The sequence below is a fragment of the Bombina bombina genome, chromosome 5, assembly GCF_027579735.1.
Source record: "Bombina bombina isolate aBomBom1 chromosome 5, aBomBom1.pri, whole genome shotgun sequence".
NCBI lineage: Eukaryota > Metazoa > Chordata > Amphibia > Anura > Bombinatoridae > Bombina > Bombina bombina.
Window position 1 is genome coordinate 422,690,873 of NC_069503.1, and position 26,082 is coordinate 422,716,954.

Consider the following 26,082-nt stretch of genomic DNA (forward strand, 5'->3'; position numbering starts at 1 on the left):
CCCGTGGTGGAGCGGAGTCTGGAGGTTTGGGTCTCAGGGTTCTGTGTGCTCTGACTCATTTTATCTCTTCCAGGAAAGTAGGATATTTCAGATGGTGAAACAGGTTTTGCAGTTAGATGGGAAGTCTCTAGGTAACACTGATTCTTAAGATCTTCTAACTTTTATTGGAGTGATAGAATAGTTTCTTGTTGTGAGACATAGTGATCTGTAAGTTGTTGGATGTCTTCTTTGATGGTATCTTGGTTACTTTCTAGAGTCTTGACATGAAAGCCAAGTGTGTGTATATCCTGTTTCATCTCTGTTTACTCCTCTCTTATGCAAGAGCGTACTATATCTGCAATGTCTTGCTTTGAGGGTAAACTTTGCAATAGAGAGGCTGGGATTTGAAGATCCTCTGTTTGGGACCTGCAGGGTTGTGAGTCCTGAGAGGAGGTTGCTGGAAGTTTATCCCTTTGTTTTTGGTTAGTAGGAGAAATTTCTGCTGGGTCAGAGCATAGCAGGAATGAGGACATAGTGAGTGTTCTCCCAGACGTAGGTTTCACTAACTTGTCTTGCTTTAGAGTCCATCTGGTTGCCATAATAGTTAATATGTATGTATGTTTATTTGCCTGGAAATCATAAAAAAGGTTCCCCTCCCCCAGCATGCAATTTTAAGCAACTGTCTAATTTACTCCTATTATCAAATTTTCTTTGTTCTCTTGGTATCTCTATTTGAAAAAATGCTGTAATGTAAGCTTAGAAGCCAACCCATTTTTGGTTCAGCACATGGGTAGCGTTTGCTGATTGGTGGCTACATTTTATTATTATTATTTATTATCTAAGCCTACATTCTTGCTTTTTCAAATAAAGATACCAAGAAAACAAAGAAAAATTGATAATAGGAGTAAATTAGAAAGTTGCTTAAAATTGCAAGCTCTTTCTGAATCATGAAAGTTTAATTTTGACTAGTCTATCCCTTTAAACACTGTTTAAATGTAACTTGAAATAAATACAGATTTATCAGCTGTGCCTTTTTATCTCAGGCTTATTAGCGCCTTAGTCAGCTATTTGAGTATTAGCAGGATGTACACAGCTAATACAGCTGCATTAATCAAGTTAAATTTAAAGAACTTTTACTTCACATTTTTTTCAGGCAATCATATACATAATAGAAAACCACAAGTACATTGTTTCTTTAATATAAACTACTACACCCTTTCATTCCTTGTTGCCACCCTCACAATTATGGTTGCCACCTCGGCCATGTTTTCCTGGACACTTATGAGTTACGCATGCAGCAGGGTAAGCAGGGTGGAACATGTATTGTGCCTCTGGACATCACATGAATAAGTGCTGAATAACAGCAGAATACATGTTCCTCCCTGTACACCCTACAGCATGTGTAACTCACAAGTATCCAGGAAAACATGTCTGAGGTGGCTACCCTAAGATCACTAGTACCCTCTACAGGAAACCCATATCCTTGAACATTACCTTACACGCCAGAAGTTGCCATCTGAACCATACTGGCTTTGGGGGCGCTAAAGGCCACTTTCTACGTATTAAACGAAACTGTTCTGAGAATTCGGATTTCCTTTTGGAGAGTGAGAAGATGAAAGAATCATTGATTTTAAGAGGCTATAAACCTAAAACCCCGAACAGTGCCTTACTAGAGGTTTCACGTATAGATAGAGAGTCCTTGATGGGTAACGAAATGAGTCGTTCCAACACTAAATTAGACAAATCCAAACCACTTTTTGCAACAACATTTAGCCCACAATTTAAAGAGATCTGTGGAATAATTGCTAAACATTTGCCCATAGTTACAACAGAGGATAGTGTCAAGGACTATGCCTCTGGAGGATGTAACTTTGTATCTAGGAGAGGTTGCACGATAGGAAATATAGTATCACCCAGTATGCTCAAAAAATTAAAGGTGGCAGCTAGCAGTTGGCTAACAGCCAAGGGACATTATAAAAGTCATTTTGTAAAGTGTATTGCCTGTTCCTACACTAAAGTTGGATCCCAATTCCAATCTACACATACACAGAAAGTTTACAACCTTGACTGTTGTTCTAACTACTACCTACCTAGGTCTACCTAATTGAGTGCACCCGATGTGAGGTACAGTACACAGGTTGCTCTACCAGAGAAGTGAGGACCAGGCTTAAGGGGCATCTAAATGATATAAACAATGGCAGAGAATGCTCTGACCTGGCAAGGCATTTTATAAATTGCTATGAACAGGATGTGTCCTACTTTGGTTGGTAAGTTATTGAATCTGTTCGCCCTAAAGCCAGGGGTGGTAACAGAGTAAATAGATTACTGTACAGAGAGGCTTTCAGGATCTTCCTTTTACAAACCAGGAGACCTAAAGGTCTCAACATAGATGGGGACATAATTAACTTTTGGCAACCCTAGGCCCATAAATGATGACTACATTTAGAGATATTAGACATCTCTGGACCCTTATGGAGTGTACACTTAACCATATACCTTCTCTAATGATAACCCTAATGTAATAATGATATGATGAATTGTGAGCCACTGCATTTGCTAAGGTGACATATTAAGATATAATTATGACAGACAGGTATTATGAATTTAGGCATCTATAGCCATCTAATATTTGGATTTTTTGGTGAGAATTTATCACCTACTTACTTGTAACATGTTATACCGAGGATTGTCATCTGTAGCACACTTTTACATCAGTTAAAAGCTACTTACAGAGCATTCTCCATAAACTATATAAGTGTGGTAATGGCAGGGGAAGTTAAATGTTCACTAGATAGTCTATAAATGCATGAGTCAGCTTATTGTCTGCTGCTTTTTATATTTACATTTTTGTATCCTGTTTAAATAAAGTTTGGAATTTTTACTCACTTGTGCTTTGGATGACTCGCTGGTTCTTCTGCTTTTTGAATCTCAATCTAGACCAGGTATACAGTCAGGAAGGATGAAATATGTGACTTACTTTTAATATTAGCAATATAAATTATTATTTTTCTGGTTATTTGTAGAGCGCCAACAGATTCCGAAGCGCTAACTAAAACAAGCATGATATCTTGTTGCAAAACAGTAATTATCATGGGAGATTAGTTCCATTAAAAACAAATGGGTTTTCTTCTATGGTCAATTCTGTAATTTAATAGAATATTTCTTTGTTTTTTTAAATAATTCCTACAAAGATATGTACTAGAAACATATTTTATAAGGCTAACTTTTTTTTAAAATGCATATTTGTACAATATAAATGATACTTTTAAAGGGACATGAAACACAGTTTTTTCTTTCATGATACAGTTAGAGCATGTGATTTTAAACAACTTTACAATTTATGCCTATTGTCTAATTTGCTATGTTCTCTTGATATCCTTTGTTGAAAAGCATACATAGGTAGGCAAACACTACTGGGAGCTAGCTGCTGATTGGTGGCTGCACATAAATGCCTCTTATCATTGGTTTACCAGATGTGTTCAACAAGCTTCCTGTAATGTATTGCTATCTGCTCCTTCAACAAAAGATATAAAGAGAATGGAGGAAATAACAGATAATAGATGTAAATTGCAAAGTTGTTTAGAATTGAATGCTTTATCTTAATCATGAAAGATAATGTCCCTTTAATTTAAAATGGGTGACTTTTCCATGTACCAACTTGTGTAATCAGTTATGAAAGTAATAGGACCATATGTGCATTTCCACAGTGAGTAGCTGTGAATTTCTATGACCAATAACAAGTTGACACTGTGTACATGCCTATCTCCTTATTGACTGCACTAACTACCAGCAACAGGGCAGTAGAAAAATGCCTTACTTTTGGGATGCAATTCATGACATTAGGGACACTAAACACAAATTGTAAACTACATGATTATAAACCTTCATATATAAGAATTACTTTGCAATGAAAACTGCAGATTTATTTTGTCAAATGAGTATATTGTTTTGTGTTTATTCTTTTTACTGATTTCCCTGTCCCCCAGAATAAAAGAATCATTGCTAGCCAATCACAAACTAGTATTCAGATATAGCAGGGGTAGCCTGCACTCTGTATTCCCTTAAGGTGGTTTAGCACTAATTCAACTTGGTTACTATTGAGAATAATGATTTGGCTATCATGATTGCTGATGTAAAACTGATAATCCACATTTTTAAAACCATGTGACACCTTAGAAGCTTAGGGAGGGAGTAAAAAGTAAACAAAAGTTTACATAAATGAAACAAACACAGGCTGCAAAATAAATAATGAATGTATATTGCAATAATGTTTCACTTGCAATAATGAAACATTCTATGAATTGTTTAAATCTCAAGTTTAATGGTGCTTTAAGCTGACCCCCCCCCCCCACACACACACACACAAAGAAAACATTGTATTTGTATTCAAGTGCCCCTTTAAATATTTAAAACTGAAGGTGAAAAAAATAATTCTAAGGTCACCCTCTTTAGTTAGAATGGGAAATGATTTTCTTGTGAGTACTATTACAAAGAGCTTAGGACTTATGTGAAATAGTTTTTCATTAGAAGTAGTCGATTGAATAATGTTTTTTTAATAAAAAAAAAAAAATGAGATGTATAATGATACAAGAGAAAATAATTCCGGTTTCAAACAGGAATTAATATTTTAAACAAACTGCTGAAACGACACAATAGATTGAATTCTAGACTTCAACTTTAATGGTGGGCTAACTGTCTATACATGGGGGTCTCTGAATGTAATATGATAGACTACTTTGATGACAAGATAGCATTAGAGACATGCAACTTCATTTAAAATCTTTAACAACAGTGATCAGAGAGAGAAGATAGATTTGAATTTCTCCTGCTTGCTACAAGATTGTTGGAGTTATAAGGATCATGGAAGTCATCCAATAAAAATGAAGAGAAATGTGAAACCCACAGAAGATTTGATGAATAGTGGTGCAGGTCTCACATATGTTTGTAAAGGGAGTGAGCAAGCGAGCGAGGAGAGGAGGATCAAATATCAAAGTTGTAAAGGTTGAAAACAATGATGTATGTTACATTTTGATTTAACCTTAAAGGATCACTAAGTACTTTGCATCATGCAGTGAAATTGCCTGGATAGTGAATATTTGTAGTCTGGAAATAAAAGTTAAAGGCTCATTTTAGTGTAAAAATAAAATACTCTATTTTATAGGAGCATTTATATTAACTTGTATTTATTTGATCCAATACCATGTATAGATGACAATTTATCATCACATTTCAAGCACAATACATTTTTAATACAAACCATATTAACATCTCAAAATTAATATTCTACACTTTTAATAATTGAAATAATCTCCAAATGTGTTTCTAATTCTACTCAGAAATAGTAATACAGCCTACGCTAAAAATAGAAATCATTACCCACTCCACGTTACAAGTAGACTCTCGTGTCTGTGGCAGTGCCTATGAGTGGTAGTGTATAATCAACAGCAAATATATTATTCATTGTTTCACTTCAGTTTACAGATATATGATTAGAATGAAAGAACCAACTGGCCCTCAAGTTCTCTTCTAGGATGGAATTAAAATTATCCTTGCACTCTTCAAAATAAAAATTAAAGGGACATGAAACTCAATATTTTTCTTTAATGATTCAGATAGAGCATGACTTTTTAAACAATTTCTTTGTTCTCTTGGCATCTTTTGCTGAAAAGCAGGAACATAAGCTCAGGAGCATGCACATTTCTGGAGCACTATATGGCAGCAGTTTTGTAAGAATTATCCATATGCAAGAGCACTAGATGGCAGAACTATTTCTTAGGTAGCTCTTCAACAAAGAATACGATCAAAGCAAATTTTATGATAGAAGTAAATTGGAAACCTTTCTTTTTAATTGTATGCTCTGAATTACAGAGGAAATTTTTTGGGTTTCATTTCCCTTTAAAAATATCTGTTGTTGAAAAATAAAAGGGACATGAAACCCCAAATTTTTCTTTCATGATTCAGATAGAGAACCAGAATTTGTGTTGTTTTAAAAGATAGATAATCCCTTAATTACCAATTCCCCAGTTTTGCATAACGAACACAGTTATCATTATACACGTTTTACCTCTGTAATTACCTTGTAGCTAAGCCTCAGCAGACTGCCCCCTCATTTCAGTTCTTTCAACAGACTTGCAGTTAAGCCAATCAGAGCTGTCTCCATGGTAAATTCACGTGCATGAGCTTAATGTTATCTATATGAAACACGTGAACTAATGCCCTCTAGTGGTGAAAAACTATCAAAATGCATTTAGATTAGAGGCGGCCTTCAAGGTCTAAGAAATTAGCATATGAACCTCCTAGGTTTAGCTTTCAACTAAGAATACCAAGAGAACAAAGCAAAATTGGTAATAAAAGTAAATTGGAAAGTTGTTTAAAATTACATGCCCTATTTGAAACATGAAAGTTTTTTTGGACTTGACTGTCCCTTTAAATTAAAAAATTCTAATTTACTTCTATTATCAAATTTGCTCCATTCTCATGTTATTCTTTGCTGAAGAGATAACTAGATAGGCAGCGTGCACATGTCTGGAACACAGCATGACAGGAAATAGTGCTGCCATTTAGTGCTCTTGCTAATGTATAACATTGTAGCAAAACTGCTGCCAATTACACTAAAGACAACTGCACACGAATGAATTTACCTTCCTGCTTTTCAACAAAGGATAACAAGAAAACAAAGAAAATGTGATAATAGAAGTAAATTGGAAAGTTGTTTAAAATTGTATTTTCTGTTTGAATCATGAAATTTTTTGGGTTTTTTTTTATGACCCTTTAAAAGTTAGCTTGCAAGATCACATGAAAAAAGGATATTTTTTAATTTGTATTCTTACGAGTTGCGAGGATATTTTTAATAAATGGGTTCACTCATGCATAAATAAATGTGAATTTTCCATTGTCACACTTTCAGGGTTACAACAAAGGCAAATTCTATTATCTTTTCAAAACTCAAATTTTCGGTGACTATAGGTGACTTGTCTCACTGCTATTATTTTTCCTGTGCACCCTGGATTTCAAGTGCAACTTTTTAAATCAGATTTGACCAACAGCTCCTGTTTAAGAATACACCTTAAAGCGCCTGTAAGCTATGTTTGTAAACACATTTATTGACAACCCCTTTATATCATATGGTCAATAACTAGTTGTTCCTACTCAGCATTCCAGGGTTTACATTTTTCCTACCTATCAGTGCAATAGTAAACAAGAGTTTTTACTTCGTTCTTACATCTCTGGGAACCTGGAATAACATATCTTACATCACTTTCATCCACCACTTCTAGATTCTTGGACAAGACCAAAACAAATGCTCAGTACTTGGATTAGGATAATTGCATTTCTTACAGTGTTTACTTATGTTTAATTTGTCATGAGCAAAATTATTATACATTTTGGGCATGAGAAAAGTTTTATGGAGCAATTTGCTTAATTTAGTATACTGTGCTATGCAAAGCATTTATTTTTATGTCCTTGGAATAGTATTATGATTTTTATTTGGCGCAGTTTCACAGGCTGCATTATTCTTTACCGTTGTGTTGTGTTCGTTCAGTGTTGGGTTTGCATGATATTTTTTCATGGCCTCGACCATTTAAAGGGACATTCTACTACAGAATTTTTATTGTCTAAAAAGATAGATAATCCCTTTATTACCCATTCCCCAGGTTTGCATAACCAGCACGGTTATGTTAATATACTTTTTACCTCTGTGATTGACCCCTTATTTCAGTTCTTTTGACAAACTTGCATTTTAGCCAATCAGTGCTGACTCATAAATAACTCCACGGGAGTGAGCACAATGCTCTCTATATGATACACATGAACTAGCACTGTCACTGTGAAAAACTGTCAAAATGCACTGAGATAAGAGGCAGCTTTCAAGGGCTTAGACATTAGCATAGAAGCCTACCTAGGTTTAGTTTAAACAAAAAATACCAAGAAAACAAAGCAAATTTCATGATAAAAGTAAAATGGAAAGTTGTTTAAAATTGCATGCCCTATCTGAATCATGAAAGTTTAATTTTAACTAGACTGTCCCTTTAAATATCCTAATTGCAGCCATATTTTATCCATATATTGAATACAACTCCTGATATAATGTTGCCAGCCAGCATTGTCTCAGGATTGATTCTTACTTGGGTACTGTCTGACTTATCTGTTGCTGACCCTGTCATCTGGATTCTGATATTTCTGATTTGTCACCTCATAGGTACTAGTTATAGTGCTGGAATAGTGAATATAACACCACTCCCAATCAATACATCCCTTCCTGTATTTGTAAACAAGTTTATACTTCTATCTAAAGTGGTATTATACAACAAACTATTAATATAATGTAACTATGCAAACCTTTGAGAACGATTGACTGTCTTTGCTTGTTCAGTAGGTGGTTGTTCCTAATATTATATCCCTACCCAGGGCATAATCATCTTCCCTGGTATGAATAAAAAAAATCCCTAAAGAGGCAAGTATTTTGTTAAATGATTATCTAGTCTCAAATGCTTTCTGCCAAACTATTATATATCTAAATTATAGGTAGTTCTGAATCATCTGCAGTAATTGAGATACTTTAGAACAGTGATTTTTAACCTTTTTTTTGCCGTGGCACACTTTTTTACATTAAAAAATCCTGTGGCACAACACCATCCCAAAATTTAAAAAAAATCACACATTGTAGCCTAATACAGCATATATATATACACATACACACAAACACACACATACTGTATGTATTGTGCTGTTATGCCATGCCTCCTACAAACTACCCCTGCACTGGGAGTAAAAAACAAGCAAAGTTTAAAAAATATGTCACACTGTTGTCAGTCTGCCGTGGCACACCTGAGGATCTCTCACGGCACACTAGTGTGCCACGGCACACTGGTTGAAAGACACTGCTTTAGAATGCTGTAAAAAGATAGAGAGAGGGGAAATGCACCCACCCCCATGAGAATACTTTTTTCCTCCTTCCAATTCTATTCTTACGTCCCTTCAAAATACATGTTTAGGTTTGAACACTTTTATCATCAAGGCCTCGATCCGATATGCAGCGTCGCCCGCAAAAGCCGGTGACGCCAAATTTTGCGCTGGTTTGGTATCACATATACGGCGTAACCTAGAAGTTACGCTCGTATATTTCTGCCTTCGGCCGTAGTTTTTTGGCCCATAGACAGGTATACCAAACCAGCGCAGTTTGTTATCCAATATACAGCATAAGGACTTACGTGACGAAAATGGAGAAATCTTACTCCATTTTCACCTCGCCACAAATTGCAGGCGTAGTAGCCTTACGCTGTGTATTGGAGCCCCGTAACTCCCTAAACTACCTGCAAAATAAAACCTAACACCTAACGCATGCGCAATGTCTATTTACCTGTCAACCGCGAACTGCTAAATAAAACCTAACACCTAACGCATGCGCAATGTCTATTTACCTGTCAACCGCGATCCCCCGCCGCAATCCCTAATAAAGTACTTAACCCCTAAACCGCCGCTCCTGGACCCCGCCACCAGCTACATTATCTATATCACCCCCTAATCTGAGCCCCCTACACCGCCGCTAGCTACATTAAATATTTTACCCCCTAATGTGAGCACCCTACCCCGCCGCCACCTACATTAACTATGTTACCCCCTAATATGATCCCCCTACACCGCCGCCACCTATTTAAACTATATTAACCCCTAATGTGAGCCCCCTACACCGCCGCCACCTATATTAAATTATTAACACCTAATCTAATCCCCCTATACCGTCGCCACCTATATTAAATTATTAACCCCTAATATAATCCCCCTATACTGCCGCCACCTATATTAAATTATTAACCCCTAATCGAATCCCCCTATACCGCCGCCACCTATATTCAATTAATTAACCCCTAAAATACTAAAATATCCCTACCACTAAACCTAAGTCTAAGCCTACAAATTTTGCGGGGCATTGTCACAAAGTAATCAGCTCTTTTGCTTCTAATCTAAATCCCCCTACACCACCGCCACCTAATAAATGTATTACCCCCTAATCTAATCCCCCTACACCGCCGCCACCTATATTAACTATATTAACCCTAATTATTGGCTGATTCTATTGGCTGTTCCGATCAGCCAATAGAATGCGAGCTCAATATGACTGGCTGATTGGATCAGCCAATCGGATTGAACTTGAATCTGATTGGCTGATTGAATCAGCCAATCAGATTTTCTTACCTTAATTCCGATTGGCTGATAGAATCCTATCAGCCAATCAGAATTCGAGGGACGCCATCTTGGATGACGTCATTTAAAGGAAACTTCATTCGTCTTTCAGTCGTCGGGCCAGCTGGATGTTCCGCGTCGGAGGTCGGAAGAAAGAAGATTGAAGATGCCGCTTGGAGGAAAACTTTGTCCCGATGGAGGACCTCTTCTTTGCCGCTTGGATGAAGACATCGCCGGGATGGAAGACTTCTTTGCCGCTTGGATGAAGACATCGCCCGGATGGAAGACTTCTTCTTTGCCGCTTGGATGAAGACATCGCCCGGATTGGATGAAGAGTTTGGCCCGGCTGGGTGAAGACGACTCAAGGTAGGGAGATCTTCAGGGGCTTAGTGTTAGGTTTTTTTAAGGGGGGTTTGGGTGGGTTTAGAGTAGGGGTATGTGGGCGGTGGGTTGTAATGTTGGGGGGGGTATTGTGTGTTTTTTTACAGGCAAAAGAGCTGATTACTTTGGTGCATGCCCCGCAAAAAGCCCTTTTAAAAGCTGGTAATAGAGCTGTTAACTTTTGTAATTTAGATTAGGGTAGGGAATTTTTTTTATTTTGGGGGGCTTTGTTATTTTATTAGGGGGCTTAGAATAGGTGTAATTAGCTTAAAATTCTTGTAATCTTTTTTTATTTTTTGTAATTTAGTGTTTTTTTTTGTAATTTAGTTTAGTGTATTTAATTGTATTTTAGTTTAGATAATTGTAGTTTATTTAATGTATTGATAGTGTAGGTGTATTTGTAACTTAGGTTAGGATTTATTTTACAGGTAAATTAGTAATTATTTTAACAAGGTAGCTATTAAATAGTTATTAACTATTTAATAGCTATTGTACCTAGTTAAAATAAACACCAAGTTACCTGTAAAATAAATATAAACCCTAAAATAGCTACAATGTAATTATTAATTATATTGTAGCTATCTTAGGGTTTATTTTATAGGTAAGTATTTAGATTTAAATGGGAATATTTTAATTAATAATATTAATATTAATTAGATTTATTTTAATTTTAAAGTTAGATAGGGTTATTATACTTAATATATATATATATATATATATATATATATATATATATATATAATATCTATATTAACTATATTAACCCTAATATAATTAGGGTTAATATAGTTACTATATATATTACTATATATAATATAATAACTATATTAACCCTAATATAATTAGGGTTAATATAGTTAATATATATAATATAATAACTATATTAACTATATTAACCCTAATATAATTAGGGTTAATATAGTTATTATAGGTGGCGGCGGTGAAGGGGGATTAGATTAGGGGTTAATACATTTAATATAGGTGGCGGCGGCGGTGTAGGGGGATTTAGATTAGCGGCAAAAGAGCTGATTACTTTGTGACAATGCCCCGCAAAAAGCCCTTTTAAGGGCTGGTAAAAGAGCTGATTACTTTGGGGCAATGCCCCGCAAAAAGCCCTTTTAAGGGCTGGCAATAGAGCTGTTACTTTGGGGCAATGCCACGCAAAAGGCCCTTTTAAGGGCTGGTAATAGAGCTGATTACTTTAGGGGGATTATATTAGGGGTTAATGTATTTAATATAGCTGGGGGCGGTGTAGGGGGATTAAATTAGGGGTTAATAATTTTAATATAGCTGGTGGCGGGGTAGGGGGATTAGATTAGGGGTTAATAATTTTAATATAGCTGGCGGCAGGGTAGGGGCATTAGATGAGTGGTTAATAATTTTAATATAGCTGGTGGCGGGGTAGGAGCTCACATTAGGGGGTAGGTAATGTAGATGGCGGCGGTGTAAGAAGCTCACATTAGGGGCGGCGGGGTCCGGGAGCGGTGGTTTAGGGGTTAATAACTTTATTAGGTGCGGCGGGGTCCGGGAGCGGCGGTTTAGGGGTTAATAAATTTATTATTAGGAGAGTGATGGGGGATAGCGGATAGAGGGGTATACGTGTCGGGCTATGTTTGAGAGGCGTGTTAGACAGTACGGGAGATTTAATAACTTAGTCAGGTTTTGAAGGCGCCGGCAGTTTCTAAAGTGCCGTAAGTCACTGGCGACTCCAGAAATTTGTACTTACGCAGATTTCTGGACATCGCTAGTTTATCCGACTTACGGCACTTTAGCAATTGCCGGCGAGGTATATTGGATAGCTTGAGTTGCGAGCTGAAACTATGGGCGGTGGGGGTTCCCTCACTTGCGCCGCAAACTACGATGTATATCGGATCGCGCCCCAAATCTGTTATGTATAACTATTTAAAAAGGAAAATAATAACTATTTAGACTTATGCAACCAAATCATTTACTATTTATTTCTGTGAACTGTTAAGCCAGCAAAGGTGCTAAAATCAGCAGCCTTGTTCCCTTATACTATACAATCCAAACCATTCAGACATTTTCTCATCAATCAGTAAAGCAGCCCTAGGCCTTCTATAGATATTTGCAATCAGCCAAGAGAAGGCCTCTCCAAAGTCAGTAATTCCAATGCAGAGTACTGATGGTCCCAGAGGAGCTTTTCAAATTCCTTCTATGCGTCAATTCCCAGCACACAGACATGACTCAGGACTCCCCACACCACCCTTCTTCATATTGGTCACAGATGAACTCGATTTAAAGTGCCATAAATCATGTTGAGATCTGTGCATATCCTAAAAAGGGCTAATTAAGAAAAAATAATTTGCATTAAAAAAATGTTCAAAAATTGTTGGCAAGTATTTTAAAATAATTTTCAAAAATAAGCAAAAATACTTGAAATTGCCAAGCTGTCTGGACACTGTGCTCCACCCCTCTTATCAGTGTTCAGAGCTTCTAGGCATGCTCCAGCAGATAATCCCTATTCATTTGTGCATTTTACCAAAACAACAATAGATATAGATACAGCCATAGAAGGAATTGTGTGGGGGGAGTTAGAGCTGTAAATTCAGAAACTTAAAAGAAAGGGTTAATGGTGAGGCACTGCAGTATAAATTTGCGGGTAAAGTAATAAAAGTACATATTATTATATTTTGTCTCTATTTCAACTTGTTTTATGTCCCTTTAACAAAACCAGTCTGGTCTATGTGTATCATTTGTGATAAGATAGGCTACAATCTGTTAACAATAACTTGTAACCTATATTCAATAATGGTATTGATTGGTAGGATGATGGTTAAGTAAGATCTTTGCCTGGCTTAGAAATAAGGCTAATATAAAGTATCCTATTATAGAGCAAAGCTAAATATAGGGAACTCTCAGACAACAATTTGTAAACTTCAGAGGAGAAAGAAGCTTTGCAATCATTTGAATCTCTTGAACTTTTTTATTTATTTATTGAGCTTTTATTGTAATCAGCAAATGGTAAACAATAAACAACTTGACAATAATACACGTACAATTATATTTGAATACACAAACATGGATGAACAAAATCTTAAATCAAAGCAATAATTAAATCTAGTATGTTGGTAAAATAAGCAATAATACCTTATTCACAAGAAAGTACATTTGACTCTGGCCTAGGTATGGAAGGGAGCCTACTCACTTTACAGAAGATGGGAAGAGTCCTCTGGACCCTAACTGAAAAGTTTCCTTCCAGCTTTATTCCCATTGTACAGTCCGGTAAATTCAGCAAATCAGTCAATCATAAGGTCTGTCATCGAAATCACACTTATTATTTTGGAGAGCCTAAGGCCACTTATAGAATTTAAATAAATAACAGGATAGGGCGTAATCTGTTCAGTGTATAGTTGTTTACCAATACAAGATATATATTATAATTTCTGAACATAACATTACTATAATTTAATCAACTGTAAGAAAATGCTAAATGTATAAGTAACCTTTAACCTAGATATGACAAGACTATTGTAGGAAGAGATTCTTTACCCTGTGTTAGATGTGTAACGCCAACAGTAGGAAAGATGCATGTAATACATCAATTCTGTTTGTTAGTAGATATTGAGATTTTTCCAAGGTGAGATTTAGGGTGACTTGATTTTCCCAATCTTTTAGTGTAGGGATATATTTTTCTTTTTAAATTGAATGAAAAATAAAGGGGGTCTAAAGTGATGATGGTTGTATCATGGAAATTCTTGATTTTTACCATCTCTACTTCTTCTTTTTTTATATAGAAGTTATTTATTTTTTTTGCCATATTATTCTCATAAACACTTTCCCAGTCTCCTAGAAATGTTCATAATTCTACCATTTAAGTTTCAACTGCCGTTTGATATCTCTGGATTCCTAAGACATTAAACATCCAATATATGTATGGACCTTGCACAAATTGAAAAGGATCTAGCCTTCCTTTCTGTATAAGGATTATTAGCGCTGCCATGTGATTACTGACGTTCAGTAATCTGTAAAAACCTTGGAAGATCCATAGAAGTGAAGCTGATCAAAGTATTACTAGGCACAGTAAACCTACTAAGTGAATGTTATGTCCCCTAAATCTGTTCACAATATACTCTAATTTTGCTCTCATTTCTTGATTTTGACATTGCAAAAGTAGATAGTGTTGTCTGGTTCTCCCATTGACGTTCCTAATCATATGAAATTGTTTCTATTACACGCCACTGCTGACAAATATGGCTGCTCTTCTCCATGCTACATTTTGCTGATTTTTTCTGAAGCGGCCTCACAGCTAATACAGCACCAAATAGTTGACAACTCTCTTTAGAAACAGTTTAAATGTCTATCCTCACCACCAGCACTCACAATGCCAGAACAAGCACAGGTAGGTCTGTGCAAAATCATACTCTGGGGTAAGATGACAGTTCTAAAAAAATCTGTAGGCCTCCTACACTCTGGGGTAAGATTGTGGTTGTAGGCCTCCTACACTCTGAGGTAAGATGGTGGTTGTAGGCCTCCTACACTCTGAGGTAAGATGGTGGTTGTAGGCCTCCTACACTCTGAGGTAAGATGGTGGTTGTAGGCCTCCTACACTCTGAGGTAAGATGGTGGTTGTAGGCCTCCTACACTCTGAGGTAAGATGGTGGTTGTAGGCCTCCTGGTAGTAACGGCTTGCTTTATTTTAAAATCATTTAGACTTGGCTGATATATTGTTCTATAACACGACAACGGAAATGAATTGTTATTATGAGGTGTTTGCTGTTAATGCTCTCCGCACCACTCCTGAGACATTTTGGATGCATAATGATACCCATGAAAAACTGATCCAGGTGCAAGATTACTTTCAATTCTTCTTCTCATGTTAGTACAATGATAATAAAAGCAGCGTGAGACTGTGTAACTTTCTTTTCTCCAGTAACCTATATTTGAAAACAATAACTAAGTTTGAGGGAGTTCTACAAGAGCTTATGGGGGCTCTTTTTTTAAGGGAAAGCAGTTGTGGTATTATTATAACTACAGAGCATAATAATTTCATGTTATAACCACTTATATGTAACTGTGTCCGTGGCTAGCACTAAGAGACGTTCGCAAACGTACGACTGTTGGTTAAGGCTGTGGTATAACAAATATATCTATATCGGGTTTATTATATTTTGTGTAAGCGCAAAATAGAAGCGCTTATGACCTTTGTAATTTAAAATCTAAAACTTTATACTAACATCAATTATTAGCAGCTAACATTGTAGTTACCACTATTGCAGCAACTAGTATTGAACCAATAGGTTGTATAAGCGCAAAATAGAAGTGCTATTGACCTTATAATTTAAAAATCTAACACTGTATACAAATACCAGCTATTTAACAGCAAGACAGAAGCGCTATTGACCTTTATAATGTAGAAATCCATCACTTTATACGAATATCAGCTATTTATAGCAAACATTGCAATTACTACTATTGAAGCAATCAGTACGGCGATAAGTACTGCTTATTTATAATTGAACTATACAACTAATACCGAAAGAGTGATGCCCTGCAGGGCTATACATACTTAGCTGAACAGTGTTTGATTCAAGGACACACAACTAAGTAACAAGACACTTTGTAGACAGCTGCCAGTAATATTAACTATACAGTATCTGCATCAAGGTATCAAGCACGAGTGCTTTGGATACTTAAACAATTGTTAAAGGGACACTGAACCAAAATGTTTTCTTTCGTGATCAGATAGAACATGAAATTGTAAGCAACTTTCTAATTTGCTCCTTTTATCAAATTTTCTTTATTCTCTTGGTATGTTTATTTGAAATGCAAGAAATGTAAGTTTAGATGCCGGCCCATTTTTGGTGAACAACCTGAGTTGTCCTTGCTGATTGGTGGATAAATTCATCCACCAATAAAAATGTGCTGTCCAGAGTTCTTAACCAAAAAAAGCTTAGATGCCTTCTTTTTCAAATAAAGATAGCAAGAGAACAAAGACAAAATGATATTAGGAGTAAATTAGAAAGTTGCTTAAAATTGCATGCTCTATTTGAATCACGAAAGAAAAAATTTGGGTTCAGTGTCCCATTAATGAATAGTATCTGTTAAAGGTAGCAATTCACTACACCAGCAACTAAATACTACCATACTGTAAATTACCACCTTTGTCCTTGCAATTGTGTTGGTAACCTATCTTTACTATAATCTATAAACAAGGGTATCTTTTATATCTATATGACCTGAATAGTGGTATTCACCCATGTTATATTTCCTTGAAACAGGTCACTATAGTGTAAAATCATAACACTACATTACCCCGGTCCGGTTTACAAATTTTGTATCCAAGTCTGTTACTTAGTATTGCTGAAATCGTTAACTCAACAACCATATGTGGATTAGCATACTATCCCAGACACTAGTTGCTATAAGCGTTGAAAGAGATAATCTTTTCCCCATGGAACTGAGTGGGCATCCTAACATAACAATAATATTACTTTGACTTTTCATAATTTTGGATAGAATTGAACTCCATGGATGATGCACCACTTTAATCCTATAGGGGTCATATGAAATTAGAGGACTTATTCTGACATCATATCAGATATAAATATATTACTCCATATTATTCTCCTTATTGCTCCAAGTACTAACTTAACTCTACTATTATGGGAGGTTATTTAACCACAAAGGCCCATTTAAATACTAATTTTGAGGGTTACCTTTATTCCATTCCTCTTTCAACGGTTTTATTTAAATTCTTATCCTATTTTATTGTGTAACTAATAAAAGTTATATTTTAAATTTTTCTTTACCTTCTGCCTAGTAGTCAGGGCAGAGAGTGCTACATCACATTCTTTTGTGGGAATTCTCTCTTTCCTTCCCACACATTGTTCCTAGAGCGCTATTTGCGCAAGTAAACTTTTTGTGCACGTTGTGTTCCGCTCTCGTGCAAACAACTTACTTCTAGCAATTAATACAATTAATTAACGATAACCTAGTCCCCCTTAGAATTCAATGGAGAAAAAAAAGTGGAAAAAAACCCTAACACCTTACTCGCGCGCTAACCCGAACCAGGGATAGGCAAGGTGTCCGTACGTGGACACCTTGATTAAATATAAGGAATAAAAAAATAAAATATGTTGTGTGAATAAAGTTAGTGGCTTGTGAAGAGACTGCTAGTGATATTGGGTGATAAGTTATGGAATAAATAAAGCCTAAGTGAAATACTGGATGTGTATCTGCATCTGTATAATAACACCCCTCACTATATAATGACACAGTAGTGAAACTGGCACATGCGTATAGCCAGACAAGGGCTGGTTATGGGGTCAGTGGTATCTGCATGAGTATAACACCCAGCGCTATATAATGACACAGTAGTGACACTGGCACATGGGTATAACCAGAGGAGTGCTGGTTATAGAATCAGTGGTATCTGCATCAGTAAAATAACACCCGGCACTATAAAATGACACAGTAGTGACACTGGCTCATGGGTATAGCCAGAGGAGGGCTGGTTATAGGATCAGTGGTATCTGCATCAGTATAATAACACCCAGCACTATATAATGACACAGTAGTGACACTGGCACATGGGTATAACCAGAGGAGTGCTGGTTATAGAATCAGTGGTATCTGCATCAGTAAAATAACACCAAGTACTATACAAAGACACAGTAGTGACACTGACTCATGGGTATCGCCAGAGGAGGGCTGGTTATAGGATCAGTGGTATCTGCATCAGTATAATAACACCCAGCACTATATAATGACACAGTAGTGACACTGGCTCATGGGTATAGCCAGAGGAGGGCTGGTTATAGGATCAGTGGTATCTCCATCAGTATAATAACACCCAGCACTATATAATGACACAGTAGTGACACTGGCACATGGGTATAGCCAGAGGAGGGCTGGTTATAGGATCAGTGGTATCTGTATCAGTATAATAACACCAAGCACTATACAAAGACACAGTAGTGACACTGGCACATGGGTATAGCCAGTGGAGGGCTGGTTATAGGATCAGTGGTATCTCCATCAGTATAATAACACCCAGCACTATATAATGACACAGTAGTGACACTGGCACATGGGTATAGCCAGAGGAGGGCTGGTTATAGGATCAGTGGTATCTGTATCAGTATAATAACACCAAGCACTATACAAAGACACAGTAGTGACACTGGCACATGGGTATAGCCAGAGGAGGGCTGGTTATAGGATAAGTGGTATCTGTATCAGTATAATAACACCAAGCACTATAAAATAAGGTTTTTAATTTCAAATGTACCTTGGTGTCCTTCACAAAGGTCTGTACTTTGGAAAATATCCAGCACAGCCTTTGTCTGTGCCTATCCCTGACCCGAACTCATATTCTCATCTGTGCTAACCCGATCACATATTCTCAAGTGCGCTAACCCGACATGAAAATATGAATATTTCACATTTTAATGTTCTTCACATAGAATATGTTCTATTTATTCATAAATTCCACATATATTTGATGGTATTTTGGTACAATATATATCTATACCTATATATACAGTATATATATATATATATATATATATATACACACACACACATATGATTATATATAGGCATAGATATATACAGATATTTCTAGGAATATCTATTTATAAATACTTGAAACATATTCCCCTATGTGCAGAACATTGAAATGTGCAATATTTACAGTAAATACACAGTATAACACAATTAAATATGAATATTGCATAAATATGAATTTTCATGTTTTCATCTACTTAACTGCAAAGGGCTCCAATGCACTTCTATACATCTCTATATGTGTGTACATATGTATTTAAATTTGTATATACATCTGTAAATATATATACACACATACATAGCCATCTTTAGAGATGTATATGTATGTATCTCAATGTTAAAGCCCTTTGGCATTTTTTTTTTCAAACACCTAAGACCTCATATCTTTGAGCCCTTATAAAACTTTTGTGTGTAATATATATATATATATATATATATATATATATATATATATATATTTTAATAATTTTTATTATGAGTATAACTATACTTTGTAATATATTTTTGATGCATTTTGTGCAACTTTTTATTTTTGCAAAACAGTTAACCAAAGCTCTGAAGTTACAGTAATCATTCTAGTATAAATTGCGATTGCGCTCAAGCAATCGGGTTTACTTTCAGCTTGTAATACGATCACAATTTAACTTGCGCAAAAACCCAATATTGCTTGAGTGTAAAGATTTGCGCTCCACTCGTAAGCTGGCCTTAATTGTTTGAAAGTCTAGAATTAAATGAACTATAATTTTGTGTATCTAGAAAAAAAAAATGAATATCACATATACAGGAAGAGGCGTGTAGCAATAGCGCACTTCAGCTGAGCATTGCCAGATTTTAAAGAACATACAACAGCAAAATAACATTGTTGGAGTCATCAACTATAGACAAATGGATTTGTCATAGAGATAGCATCCTAAACCCATATGGTAGATACAACTACTAAGACCACTGCTCTATGGGGGAACTCATTTTTAATGGTTTCCACAAAGAAAGACTAGAGGTAACTGAAGAGTGTTTAAATGTTTATTTCAGATAACTCCAATATAAACACATAAAATATGCAATTCGCTAATAAGGTGTTCCAGGCAACCACAAATTAATCCAATTATACTGTGTAAACCGAAGAGCACGCTAAAATAAAATGATTAGACTCTACAGTAACTTTTTAAAAACGGTTACACAGTAAAAAAGTCACATAGTTTGCCTGCTTTTATTTCTTTATTGAAAAAATAAAACTAAACATAGAACTCTTTTCATTGTTCTTATATTTTACAATCTGAGACAGGGTGTACTTTCCTGTCTAAAGCTGGGAGGAAGTCATATTTAATACAAAATGGTTAAACAGATTTTTTTTTAGTAAGTCAATGGCGTTTTCTTTATTTCGATTCTCAGTTAATTGAATGTCTCATTTCTGAACCATGCATATATTATTTCCTATCTCAAGTTAACAACAGAAAACAATGAAAAACACACACTGAAGAAACCACCTTTGTGAAATAAAATAATCAGCACTACACTAGATGAATCAATTCATTAAAAGGTTCTTTTAATCTAGAAATGTCTAGATCAAAAATGGAGGTAAAACAATAAACAGTACAGAATTAGGCTGATAATTCATTACACTATGGTTGCAAGGTTTTAGTTTATGGATAGGAAAAATAAATCATAATCACCAATAAAAGAAAATTATTTTGGCACCATCTTAATTTTGTTTTTATCTCCCGGAAAAAAGCAGTGTACCTGCCAGGTATAGGAAGTTGGATGCCGTGTATTAAATCCCATGAATTCACTTTAACTTTACTGGCATATAAAACTGTAATTGTTTTAGAAGTAGTCATAGCACAGTATAGAGACATATATGTCATGAGCAAGATAGAATGTAAAAAATAATAATAAATAATAAAACATTAAAAAAACGAAAAAAACAGATAAAGGTAAACTAATATACTGAATTGTCCTCTAAGGCATCAGGTATCTCATATAAATATTTTTTAACAATAAATACATCTAAAACTACATTTTTTTTATAACCATATATTAAAAACCATAAAAGAATAGTAAAGAAAAGACCTGGAATGGGGACCATGACTTATATTCCCAATATTTTCAAGTCTGGTCTCACAGAAGGAAGTTTTTTTCATCAGGCATATGAGCACAGGATTCATATGTAAACCATAATCATCATTCGAACGAAGGGAATAAGGAGTAGGATATTGCTAAAAAATGATGGGCCCATAGTAACGGCGAGTGAGAGTGGTGTACCACTGTCAACATTTGTTTCAATTTATGTAGATTGTTAATGAATATTATAACCATTTATGTTGCACAAATGATGTGAGTGCTTGTTAACTGATTAGAACTAGTGAATTTTAGCCGCAAATCGGCTGAATGTGTTTAGTAACAGGACGCTTGCAGGCAGGCCGCCTATGAGCGCCTAGAAGTTCAAGCTGTGTGAACGTTTTTGAGGAATATCCTTCTCCTTATTCCCTTCGTTTTAATGATGATGGAGTAACTTGTATACAGGCATTTGATGATTATGGTATAAATATGTATCCTGGGCTCAGATTCCACTGGAAATAAAACGTGGCTCTGTGAGTTTTTAAACTTCCTTCTGTGAGACCAGACTTGAAAATATTGGGAGTGGAAGCGATGGTCCCCATTCCAGGTCTCATGTCTCTTTTCTTTACTATCCGTTTATGGTTTTTAATATATGGTTATCAATGCAATTTAATTTTAGAGGTATTTTTTGTTAAAGGGACAGTCAACACCAGAATTTGGGTTGTTTAAAAAGAAAGATAATCCCTTTATTACCCATTCCCCAGTTTTGCATAACCAACAGTTATAATAATACACATTTTACCTCTGTAATTATCTTGTATCTAAGCTTCTGCTTACTGCCCCCTTATTTCAGTTCTTTTGACAGACGTGCATTTTAGTCAATCAGTGCTCACTCCTAGGTCACTTTACGTGCATGAGCTCAATGTTATCTATATGAAAGATGTGAACTAATGCCCTCTAGTGGTCAAAATGTATTTAGATTAGAGGCAGTCTTCAAGGTCTAAGAAATTAGCATATGAACCTCCTAGTTTTAGCTTTCAACTAAGAATACCAAGAGAACAAAGCAAAATTAGTGATAAAAGTAAATTGGGAAGTTGTTTAAAATTGCATGCCCTATTTAAAACATGAAAGTTTTGTTTGGACTTGACTGTCCCTTTAACAAATATTTATAGAAAAGGTATTGTTGGGTAATTCACCACTTTATTTAAAGTCCTTGGGTTTCTTAACATTTATCATTAGGTATCTCCACAAGGACATATGTGACACTGACCCTTGTTCTATTCGTTAATTCTTCTTAGAGTTCTTGGTAAAAACATAGACAACAACTGGTGCCTTGACTGTTAAAGAGAAACTGAAGTCTATGCCTATGGCTGATTATTCTCTAACAAACATGGAAGGTATCTCAAAAACGTGTAAAATAGAAAATTAAAAATTGTTTTGTCTCTGTTGTTTTGGAATTTGGGACATAATATACAGGGCTAATGCAAAGGACTAACGGTTTGTTTTGAGAGATCTTTAGCTCTCAGCATTGCACGAGCAGCCATCATACCTAGCCCTGAATGTCTATCAGGAAATACTGAAAGTAACCTTGTGGCATGTTAAAATGACAGCAACACTGAAACACTGTAGTCAACAGATCTAATAAACATTTAGCAAATGTGCTCTTCAATTATTTATATTGTTTAACTCCACTTTGACAGCATTGTAGTTCATGGGTTTCTATAAAATATCTTTATATAGTTTTGTAGCTGTACAGTACGTATGATTATTGCGTTGGCCAAATAAATAACAGTTTTCAACTCTTCCAGTTCCACGGGATGCACAAATCTCCATCCTGAAGTACGGAATAATAATGTGAGACACAGAGGTGCATGCCTTGCAGGTAAGGTAGGGGCTCCTCTATCAACCGTCTGCAGCAGTCAATCATCTGCACACATGACACACTGGGCTCCTTGTACAGTCTCTTGAGGGAAGACCTGTCCTTGTAGGCTTTGGTCACCTCTAGTTCTATCATCTTTAATCTGTGGATAAAAAAAGAGACCTTTTTACAATACTTATACTTTACTCATTCTGCTATATGTGATGTATTGACAACATAAGTCATTTTACATGGATTCGTTTATTCCCATTAACCTATGATCAAGTTCAACATTTAGACAAATTATAGAAAAGGGTCTTTATACCCTTTCAGATTGTACTAAAAGATGTTAAATTATATAAAAAATAAATAAACAATTTGCATTATTTATTGTGTCCCCTTTTATTTTTAATGTATTACTGACAATTGTGGGCTTTTCCATTCCTGAGAGAATTGAAAGTGCAAACTCCAGCCATAAAAGTATATTAAACAGTAAAAATCTATGTACACATACTTTTTAAAATGATATTAGTGGTTTACATTTTAAAATATTTAAGTGTAAAGATTTAGTTTCTATAAAGTACTTTAGATTTTATAAAAGTAATTGGTGCCATCATGTTGAAACAGTTTCCCCCCCTTTGTCTCTACTACTGAGGACAATTAGAGACAAATATAAAAACAGGCAATAAAAGAGAATGTGCAAACAAGATTGAATAGAATACAGGATTGCTATAGCTGTCTCTAAATGTCTCTAGCAGAAGAGACAAAGGGTAAAACCTAGGTTTCAACATGATGGCACAGATAAGTTTATATAAATAAAATGTCTAAACTAAGAGAAATTTTGAGAACCAACTATTTCTCTGAGTTAAACTACAGGAAAAGGGGAATAAAAATTAATGAAAGTATATAGCAAATGTTTTTACTATACATAAAGGGACATTAAACAGATTGAGATCATAATATAAAATGTTTAATGAACACTGCATACTCTATTTTATAACTGTTGCTAACTGACCACAGCAGAGAACTTTTGAAAAACTTAGGCTACAACATGAACAAGACTATGACTACGGCTCTAAAGCTGAAACGAGTAAGCCAGTTATAGCCATTTATTTGTCTGCACTTTTATACATGAGACACTATGTACACTTTTGATTGATTATAATAAAGATTTGGACTTTTAGCAGCGGTCTGGCTGTTGCACTTTGTTCCTGTACAACATGAATGAGCCATTTACTTTATAAAGACTACAACCTTACACTTATTTCTTTAATAATGAAACTAATATTGGCTTCAATCAAAATCTATCAGCTGCATTTATTTTAGCTCTTTTTCGGAGCATTAAGGCTACTTTTGGATTCAATGTGATGACAAAAGAGTTTTTTCGGCTCTTTTCCGCACTCACAAACGTGTTATTGGATCTTCTTTAAGAGCCTTATTTCTTTAAATTGTGACACTTCTAGGCACTTAAAGTGTCCTCCAAACGTCATTTTGGACATCTTTAGAACAATTTCACGGCTATTTGCAAACAGTCTATTATCTTGCACACAAGCAAATTGGAAATGGCCACAGGAGACATTGTATACATATTTTAACTTGTAAAGTAGGTGCAAGCACTTTGAAATGCACTCTCGTGACCGTGTTTGGACTTAGCGTGCATGGAGGTGTGTCCCTAATAAAAACTTATTAAAGAAGGTGCGATCTCATTTAAGGGTCTCCTAGGCAGATACAATGCTGTAAGACAGCAGGTTCATGATTTGCAGTTTCAGTTGTGTTAGAACTCAGTATAAGAAGATATTATAAGTCCTTTCAATAAAAACCCAAAGTCGCCATATTGTCTATAGAAACAAAATATTGTTCAAAACAATAACTTGTTTAACCCCTTCAAACCGTTAGGATTTTCCATGCCGTTCTAACAGTGCTGGGCTTTAATGCCGCTAGTATGGCATGGAAATGCCTACCTTATATGGCGTACTGCAGCCTTCTCCTTTTATGTAATTAAAAATCGGACTGAGCAGTGCGCCTAGCAGCTAAGGCAGTCCCTCATGATCCGATCCCGGCCTTGAAATCATGTGATCACGTGATTTAATTTTTCCAGCAACTGTTTATATTGGAACTTTGTTCCGATCTAAGCACTTGCCCTCTTGCATGAAGGGGTTAAATGTGACCATATAGAAAAATGTCCACAGTCAGCCCATCCTGACAACATAAAAGATGCAATCAGATGGTTTTGCAGTGGTGCGGATGGAAAAGGATTACAATAGTTTGCTATGAAAGTTGTGATTGTGCATTCCCCTTTTAAAACCTGATTTTAAAGACCCCAGTACTGATAGTAACAATCACGTCAGTGTGGTTTTCAATCAAATATTAAAATTAAAAACACACCATTTGTAGATGTTGGGATCCTGAAGTGATTATAGTCACTAGTATGCCCATCATGACAAGATACATATGGCATTCATATGGTTAATAAGTGTTGAGAATAGATTTGGATTACAATAGGTTAATGTTCCACATGTAAATGAGTATTTCCCTTACACAGTGAACAAAGGGGTTACTTGAATAGATCTTTAATGTAACCTTAAGAGGTGTGAATGGGCGTATTGCGTTAGTTTTGGGTTTTGTGTTGGGATAACAAAGTACTGTTTGTTAATCATAACCTACACAATCTTCCATCACAAACACAACAAATTCTGGATTTTAGGATGCTGCCAGCATCTGGCTATTTGATTTTCTACTTTTTTGCCCTAATACTAAATGTGCTCATGCTACCAGGATCAAAAGTTCTCTTAAAGGGACACTGAACCCAAATATTTTCTTCCATGATTCAGATAGAGCATGACATTTTAAGCAACTTTCTAATTTACTCCTATTATCAAATTGTCTTCATTCTCTTGGTATCTTTATTTGAAATTCAAAAATGTAAGTTCAGGTGCCGGCCCATTTTTGGTGAACAACCTGGGTTATCCTTGCCGATTGGTGGATACATTCATCCACCAATAAAAAAGTGCTGTCCAGAGATCTGAGCCAAAAAAAAGCTTAGATGCTTTCTTTTTCAAATAAAGATGGCAAGAGAATGAAGAAAATTTGATAAT

The 26,082-nt window shown here is 35.6% G+C and overlaps 1 protein-coding gene across 1 annotated transcript in view; it reads right to left on the minus strand.

Moving 5' to 3' along the window:
- Positions 1–20,080: 20,080 nt before the first annotated feature.
- Positions 20,081–26,082, minus strand: part of TCAIM (T cell activation inhibitor, mitochondrial) — a 131,364-nt gene continuing 125,362 nt past the window's right edge. Inside the window, exon 11 of the mRNA XM_053714262.1 lies at positions 20,081–23,150. Coding sequence (XP_053570237.1) covers positions 22,925–23,150 — 226 coding nt within the window. The 3' untranslated portion in view covers positions 20,081–22,924. The remainder of the gene's footprint in view (positions 23,151–26,082) is intronic.